At 43.0% G+C, this 9,208-nt stretch overlaps 1 protein-coding gene across 2 annotated transcripts; it reads right to left on the reverse strand.

Annotated features, from left to right (window-relative positions):
- Nucleotide 1: 1 nt before the first annotated feature.
- Nucleotides 2-8,398, reverse strand: patz1 (POZ/BTB and AT hook containing zinc finger 1). Of its 2 annotated transcripts, none has more exons than XM_057029962.1 (4): nt 6,810-8,398; nt 6,113-6,176; nt 5,871-6,042; nt 2-3,106 (listed from the first exon to the last, which is right to left on the reverse strand). In XM_057029962.1, exons 1-4 carry the CDS (start codon nt 8,033-8,035, stop codon nt 2,628-2,630), a joined length of 1,941 nt encoding a protein of 646 aa, XP_056885942.1. In that variant the 5' UTR covers nt 8,036-8,398; the 3' UTR covers nt 2-2,627. The 2 variants fall into 2 exon arrangements, with proteins under 2 accessions (XP_056885942.1, XP_056885943.1); XM_057029963.1 differs by having other exon boundaries at nt 2,840-5,112.
- Between the last annotated feature and the right edge of the window lie 810 nt (nt 8,399-9,208).

Genomic DNA, 9,208 nt, shown 5'->3' on the forward strand with positions numbered 1-9,208 from the left:
GTCTTATTTATTATTACTTTTAATTAATTTGTTGCTCATCCCTGTACCAGCAAGAGAGATAAGACTCAATAACAGAGTACAAAAACAAATATTGATAGAAAAGTCTGCGTATATTGAAAGGTGTCCAAACATAACAAAACATGTGCAGCTCACATGTTCAAAAAGCAATAAACTTGTTTAGCATGATGATAAAATACCCAGTCATGATACTGTACATATTTTATGTGTGTGTGTGTGTGTATATGTGTCGGTTATGTTTTGTACAAATGTTTTAATGACAGTCTGTACAATTAACCTTTTACAACAGGACCTTTTTCTGCTCACAATCATTGTTTTGAAGGCACTTTGCAACAGACGAAATGGAGCAAAACACATTTACATTGAACTAATTATTTTTTTTTAAATGACCAACGTTTCAAGGTACCGACGTGTGAAACGAGAAAATCCGACATGCCAGTGAAAACAACATCCTCACAGCATCTTCCACTCGTTAATAACAAAACAACCCTCGTGACCTTGTGAGAGGGGGCAAATACTAGTGCAGAGGGGGTCGACAAACAACTCGGTCAAAACAGGCGAGTTGCGCTTCTGGTCTGACTAAGAACAGGGGGCCAGTGCGTCCAACGGCAAAACTACTGCCAACCAGTGATCGACATTCAGTCCCAGCTCAACTAGCGCACCAAAACGGGCTGGTTCCTGCCAAATGACCATAACTTAAAACCATCCAGATGATAGAAAAACAACAAAAACAAAGCTATTATGTACATCAACACCTTTAACAAACACTGATCATGATGGATGGTTCATATATTTTTATAGATATATTTATAAAATGTGTATATGCATGGTGTATATACACTTGTTACAATCACATTATAAATAACAGAGGAATGTACGAAATTATACATACAAATAATTAAACAGAAAGCAAGAGACACGCAAGACAAGAATACGCTCGTTACTGAGATTTCTCTCTCTCTCTCACACGCAAACAGAGCCGAGCTCCTTCACCTTCATTCCGTCCGACTCGAATCATGACACGGGCTCATGAGAAACATCTTCGCGTATTTAACGCTGTTAACATGAGTTCCATCGGGGTACTTTAGCATCAATCTCTGATGTAATGTTTTGATACCTGACTGAAAATCAAATTACACCCAACATGGAAGCTGTCCTAACACACAAGGAGCCTTCTTCCAATGACACCCCTCTCCTTTTTTTAAATTTTATTTTAAAAGACCTAAAGCCAGCCGGTGCAGTGGACATGGATCAGAGTAAAGCACAAAGGTTGCCGCGAAGCTTCCATTGCATATTGACGAGAAGGACCGTTCAATGACCCCGACCTCATCGGAGGAATGTTTCGGATGTCACGAGATGGCGTGTGGCCATTAGTGCAAACACAAGAGACGCCATCCACACACAGCACAAACCAATCGGACAGCAGTGGGGGCGAAGGACAGAGAGACGTTACAGTTGTGGCATTAATGTCGGTCTGGAGATCCGGGCGGTGCCGCTCCCGACTGATGGCCACGGACCTCCATCATAACATAATTTAGAGTGAGAACTTATATATACACACGTTTGTCAAAGCAAATCACACAACTTTTGTTTAAAAAGCAAAATACACAAAACCAAGGGGGTGAATAAGTTAATAAAATATAACATTTTTCAAATATATATACTGAAAATATACCTGATCTTGGTCCCAGTTTGTTATAGAAAACAGATTTTATGCCAACAACTAGAAGTTTTTTTATTCTACGGGGGTACAAAGAACATTCTTAACAAGCTCAAGGCATCGATTTGTCAGCTTATAGATATTTTATGGTCCGAAAAGTTGTATACCAATGAAGTGCTGATATTGGTGAGACTGGATTACACCACAACTTAAAACACACATTTTGAAATGGAGGAAAATTCAAAGGGACTGACAGCAAATTTGCTTCATTTCAAGTATATCTCTTGATTTTTAGTGCTCTCGGGTCAGAGTTTACGCCCATTTAGGTCAACAAGCACAGTTTAAAAGTGCTTTAGTTTATGATGGTACATCATCATTCTTCAGTGACCAGTAAGCTAAATAACAGAGATATGCCTCAAGTGTGCCAGCAATGCTTTTTGAATCTTTTGAATTAAAAAAAAAAAGTATCAAACTGATCAGATTCACATTGAATTCACGTCCTCAAAAGAAAATTCCTTCTAGGAAATATTTATAAAAAAAAAAAAAAAAAAAAAAAAAGGATTCAAGGAGACAGTAATTACTTAAGTTTGCATTAAATAATTTATCTCATGTCAACAAAGATTTGTGCAAGTATAAAAGCCCATTTACACTCAAGCTAATAACAAATGAAAGCATACTAAACACAACTTCAACAGGCCCACTTAAGAAAAAGAAAAATCTTCATATCATTTCTTTACAAAGAAATTTTAAACATTATGCACAAACTTTTTATACTCTGAAAAAGTAGAAAAAGTAGGAATCATATGGCAGTCTGTGACAAAAATATCAGATACACAAAAGCAAAAATCACAAACAGGAAAAGTCTTGAGGCAAAGTTATTCCCAGACACAGAGCAGATCTGTGGGCAACCCGGCTTTGTCCTTAAAGAGGCAAAATATGAGTAGATGCGTCACTTCCCTCCAAAGTCCATTCCACTTTGACCTGCTTCGGCATCCACCAGTGATGAGGCGAATGCTGACTGGACTATCTGGAACCCAAAGGACTCCAGTAGAGACATGTTTTGTTGGGGGGAGAAGGGAGAGGCCAGGGAGGGGGCCAGCTCATTTAACCCTGACCCTGAGGCCCCTTGGACCTTCAGGGTTTTGTGAACTCGGTGCTGGTGCTTGTTGAGGTAGGACTTGGTGCGGAAGGCCTGGCCGCAGATGCTGCAGGTGAATTTTTTCTCAGGATCTGTCTTGGGTTTTGATCCCTCTGGAGACCCCAAGGGTGCTCCAGGGGCTCCATTGCATGCCAACTGTTGCATCTCGAGCTCAGGCCCATCTGGCTTTTGTGGGGATTTTAGATCCTCCCCATTGGACAGCTCCCCAAATGAAGGATCTGATTCTTCCGATTCCAGGTGAGGACATTTCCCAGTGTTTTCCTGTCCATCTGAAAACAGAGTACGGATCAGAAGGAATCAAAGAGCTAGACTTAAAAGAAATACAGGCACGAATAAGGTCCGATTGACCCACCAGAAGAGTTCTATTTAAATAAAAAATGTAATGACTTTAAAGCGCAGCCAGATAATGACCAAGTGTAAGACTCATTCACCAGAAGCAAAAGAATACAATTACCATTTCTCATCACATTTAAAATCAAATCAGTTACTCTTTCTCTACTGCATAATCAGAGGGGCCCAAAGCTGGACCCCCACCCACACGCCTACTGCAGTGTCCTGATCTGCCAGTGGATAGGAACGCTGGGCAATTAGCCAGAGCGACACTCCCAGAAATATGGAGCCCCTGCTGCTCAGCTCAGGCTGTAAGGAAAGAGCCAGGCTGGTGGAAAACTGGGCGTAAGGAGACGAAAATGACTTCCTGCCTCAGACAAGGTGAGAAGCAGTTGAAGAATGACACACATTAGAAAGAACAAGGGATGGTGGTGGGGAGCAGGGCGCTAAAATCTATCAGTAAATAAGGCATCTGAGACGAGACTGAAAAGAAATCTATGCTGACCGAACCCAACAAATCAGCTTTGATGCAACCGATTCTTCAAATAACCGAGTCTACAACTGATGTTGACTGTCAACTGAGTCCAATCCTCTAACACCCAAAAATGACAACGTCCCAAAAGACCTAAATCATTAAAAAAAGTCCCCCCCCCCCAATTTAATGCTTTGACAAGTTCAACCACTCAGACTGTGCCAAAAAAGGTCTGTCCATTACACAATCATGAAATAACCCTGGAAAGAAAGCTTCAAAAATAAATACGGTAACAAAATCAGACTATCCTTGCCACAAAATGGCAAATGAGTGAAAACATCAACCTCTCATGGACAAAAGTGGGAGAATTTCTCATTCATTTTTAAACCAACAGGCTAGACACCATTATGAGATCAAGAATCTCCCAACATATTCAGCATTCCAGACAGATACCTCTCGGTCTACATGCAGCACAAAAACTCGTCCTTATTGTGCACTGGCTGAAAACACCTGCATCTCTCCTTAGCATGTTACAGAGTAACTTGAAAAGATTCAATGATTCAAGGGTAAATGGCGTTTACATTAAGGTGGGTCATGCAACATTGTTCCTTGCTGTAAAAACTGGGCCAGCCAAGAAGAAAACAAGACAATATTCACGACATGGTGCCATGGCCATGCAACACAAACATAAACATACAAAAAAAAAGGAATCATTCTCCAATTTCTATGATGGCTGCAATCCTTTTTTTTTTTTACAACCAACTTGTTTTTTGACTATTATAAATACAACTATTATTGAAAAACTAAAGCTTAAAGAAGTCAACTGGGCTTTTTAGCTTTCTGAAGACGTTTCACCTCCTATCCAAGAGGCTTCATCAGTTCTGACTATTAATTACTACCAGCACACTAATATAACATTTTGTTAACATCTAACAGTGCTCATATATCCTAATTAGGTGTTTCCTTCTGTTGAGCACTTCGGACCCTTAACAGTAAATAAAACTATGAAATATAACATAATTCAGTTTTGAAGCCTACATCTAAGTTTTCTAGTCAGTAAAGAGTGATGAACAATGCTGTTCTCTCTACTACACGGTAATCATAGCTAGATTTATATACATAGTCAATTCTGGACAAAGGACGCCTACATCCAGCATAATGTCACTGCATGTGAATGCAAACATGTAGCAGCAGAAGCCGATATGCTCCATTTCAAACAAAGAAGCAGCAGTGTGTGCTTTATTTTTTCCATCTCCAAAAAGCAGCAGAGCAAATGAAAAGCCAGAAACATGAAGGTCTGGAACGGGACGAGCGGCCGCTTGCCTTCTACTAAACACTGGCGTCCCATGTGGAAAGGGTTGCCGTTGTGCATCTGCAGTTCCCCCCTTGGCTCAGGGAAGGTGTGAATAGTGGGCAGAGGAGAGCCATGGTGTGTCTTTATATGCACTTTAAGGTAGGACGCAGTGGAGAAACCTGGGACCAAAGGAACAAAAAACAATGCAGTTTTGTTTTGTTTTTTGACACATTTGAGGCCTGGCCTATGAATGGGGAAGATATTCCTAAACATGACGGAGAACTGAAACACGGCTGACATTAAGAGTTACTACCACCACTCAAATTAATGACTGACTGAACAGAGAGGGGTCCATCAATTAAACAAATCATTGCTTTTAATCTCTCATCAGAGAAGAGTGCTTCTTTTTAAAGCCAAGCCAATCAAAAACTCAATTTCTATTCCACAACAATCTGTGCAGACATGCACTCACACTCACGCAACTTGTATAACCTGAACCTCACAATGAACTGTGCAAATCATTAATAATTTAAATCACAGTATTTACCTTTTTGAGCAGGGACAGGTTTCATTTGCACACCAGGAATCAAGTAGCAAATAAGATTACCAAGGACCACGCACTTGTGCGCGCACACGCACACACACACACACATACACGGAAAATAATCCCTGTGTCTAGGTAGAAAATTAAAATGCTGCAAAAATAAAAATGCTGCATTAGGTTTATTAATAAGCCTTTGGTGTGGACATCATCTCCTATATCCTAAATGATCAAGGTGAGTTAGAGGACCAAAAAAAAACAGGTAGAAAATTTAGCCAAATACGAGTTCCAGGCTAAGGAAGGTTTGGTTCCTCTTCTACTGAAGACTTTGGTTTCAACCGAATGCTTTGGTGAACACGAACTTGTGCGGTGACTGTTGAGCAACAAGAAACAAACCTTTGTTGCAAATTCCACAGTAGTTGTGAGTTCCTTCAGTGTGTTTCTTCAGGTGGTCCGTCATGTAGGCAGCTCGGAGAAACTTGCCACAAACTTTGCAGGGGATTTTGTCTTCGTGGCAAGCGAGATGTGAGCGGAGGCGATCTCTTGTAGCAAAAGAGGCATTGCAAATCTAAAAGAATAAAATAGCAATCAGTATATAAAGTGAAATTTATGTCAAATTTCAATATAATCCATTTTACCTGGCACTTGTGTGGTCTTTCTGTTGTGTGAACCTGTTTAATGTGACCATTCAGGTGGTCAGGTCTAAGAGCAAAACAGAAATACTTATTAATAAAGTTAATCTGTAATCAATTTTCATTTGCCCCACACGTTCTCAACGGGATTCCTCCTGCCCTGACATTGTAATTTTTGGCCCAACACCGAACACACTTGAGTTTTCTTTTTGCATTTCACCCTCCGAGACAGTAGGTGGCGACAGAGAGAAACAATCCCTCTAAGAAATTGACGCGAGCTCGAGACTAAAGTGAACAAATGATTAATAAAAGATTCTACAGTTCTAAAAAACAGCTAAATAAAATTCTAATGTGTTAAGACCTAAAAATGCACCGGGGTTATTAGAAAATGTCTTCAAAATGACTGATAACATATGCATTAAGGGTTGAACTGTCTTTGTTAGTGTCAAATCACACAAAGGACGCGTCTTGAACAACGTTTTAGAATACATTCAGAGTAGAGTACACACATTTATGTGCACATTGGTAACATCAGGGATTGTCGCTGAAACACAGGATGACTAAAAGCCCTTTCTTGAATTTGGGTTGCTGGCGAATTTTAATTGCGCTACTCTACAGGATGCGGCGAACGAATAATTACTGTAATGCATAGTCGCACAATGCGCGGCGGGAACAATAACGAGCACGCGGCGGGTCGACTCACCTTGAAAAGCCTTTACCGCAGCTTTGACACACGTAAGGTTTGCCGACAGACCCGTCATGGGACCGCACATGGTAAGACATCCTGTCCTTGCGTTTGAACCGGAGCCCGCACACATGGCAGGCGTACGGCTTCTCCCCGGAGTGGGAGAGCTTGTGCCGGTTAAGATGGTAAACGTCGCGAAACACTTTGCCGCAAATCTCACATCCGACGTGCCGCCTGGTCCTCTCCCTTCTGCGGCCGTTGTCCATCGTCACGCCGTTTTCCAACGCGGGCTGGGACAGTAAGGACACGCCGCCCGCTGTTGACAGGCTGTCACCGAGGCTGTTTACGCCGCCCGTGTGGGCTCCGTGTTGCGCTTCGTGGTTTTTCAAGCGCGACGCCTCCGTGAAGGCTTTGCCACAAGTCCCACAAGGGTACAACACATTGTCTTTCTGGGGGCTGTGATTAAACTGGATGGCCTCCACCACTCCGCCAGCTTTCTTTGGTCTCCCCCTGATTCTTTTGGAGCCAGGAGAGTCCGCGTCGTGGTGGAACGCGTTTCCCAGCAGTTCAGACGACGGAGAGACGGACAGTCCCTCGACGGGCTCCAGCATCGGCATCGACGGCTCGCCGTTGTCCTCGGATAACACGGCGGCTGCGTTTTCGCTGCCGTCCACATGCATCTGTGTACTGTTAGCAAAGCTCTGGCCGTTCAGTAGCATCCCCGTTCCGTTGACCAGATCCTGTTGTGCCACGGAGAAGCCCAGCTCCGTGGCACCGGTGGCCTGGAAGAGGCTGGCATCTGCTCCCCGGGAGGTCGGGACGAGGATTTGGACGTTGGACTGCTTGATCACCTCCTGACATATCTCGATGACAGAGCGCATCAGGAGAAACTTGGCAGCTGTCATCAACTCGGGGAAGCACTCCAGGCGCACTACAATCCTTGAGGTGTACGCGAAGTCCAAAACGTCTTTAAAAACTTTTGGGCTTATGGTGTGCATCTCTAGCTCCTTCGAGTCGCAGTCCCCCTCAGTCTGGCGGCTGAACACCGACTCGAAATACTCGCTGCATGCGGCCAACACCGCTTTGTGAGCGGGGAAGCTCTCCTCGCCGACGCGTAAGATCACATCGCAGAATCTGCCTCCATCTTTCCTCTGAATGTTGAGGTTGTGTAGCATCTCCGCACTGTGCTTGCTCACCTGGTAGGTGTACGAAGAAGTCCAAGACGGCTCCGCTACCTTCTCCATGCCCTATTCATCCAATAACCCTTTGTACGCGACAGCGGTGGGAGAAATTACTTATTTTTATTAGCGTTTTCGAAACGTCGTTTCATGCACGGTCCAACACCAGCCGCCACTCCCCGTCGTTTTAGCATCTGACGTCCAACGTTAGCAGTAGCTACGGTAGGAAAAAATGGCAGCCCCCCAGCTTCCTGTGAACTTTGACCCCGCCGTCTTGACGGGTGGGGGTCGGCCTTGTTCCGTGAACGCTTCATCGCGGTATAAGGAGAAGTCCGCGACCGTGACCACCTTCCCCACTAGGATAAGCATTTACAGAACAACCCACCGCCGGGGTGTACGTGTTGAAATGAAAACGTTAGCGGCAGGTTTCTCTTCCTGTCTGGTGTGTTTGTCAAACCCCTCCCCCAACCATGAGCGCGTCAAGCCCCCTTTTCCTGTGTTGGAGCGTCGGCTGTGAGCCCGAACCAGAGGCCCAAACACTGGGTACCTCTCAAAATCATCCAAGGCAACGCCTGGATGGAAGTAAAGAATTTAAAAGATTAGCACCCAGATTTTGACTTGAATGAAAAAAAATATGCATGTTTCACTTAATTTACATTAAGCACAGGTTGGTGGGTGAGGTTTTTTTTTTGGTGTCTTGATCATAAATTTAAAGCAACTTGAATTTGGAATGTCTTGGTCTTTAAATTTTTTTTCCAAATGAAATTTAGCTTTAAAATTTACTGCATAATTAGGCAGTTGGGCCCCAGAAATCTTTTCCCTCATTAAGTCCACTTCATATACATTACATATTCAAAACACATTTTGCCTGCAAGAAAAAAACCAAACCCTTTTGTACTTAAAAATTTACAGATTTTCAAAATCTGATGCAGAATAGAAATGTATTTTTTGGTTTCCACTGACAGTCTCCTTCCAGCATGGGAGAAGGCAGAATATCTCCAAATCCTGGCATGTAGAAGCAAGTTGCTTTAAGAAAGTACTGAGTAAAGTCTGAATACTTTTGTCGATGCATTATTTTAGTTCTGGTCAACGTGTTATTTTTGGATTTTGAGTGGACAGATGAAATATCCGAATGATCAAGTCTGTCCTTCATGACTGCTCATCAGCCGTTTTGGGTCAGGCACCAACCCTGAACAGCAGATTTTAATGTGAAAGCCAAAAGTTTAGAAGACACCAATT

The sequence above is a fragment of the Takifugu flavidus genome, chromosome 4 (assembly GCF_003711565.1).
Source record: "Takifugu flavidus isolate HTHZ2018 chromosome 4, ASM371156v2, whole genome shotgun sequence".
NCBI lineage: Eukaryota > Metazoa > Chordata > Actinopteri > Tetraodontiformes > Tetraodontidae > Takifugu > Takifugu flavidus.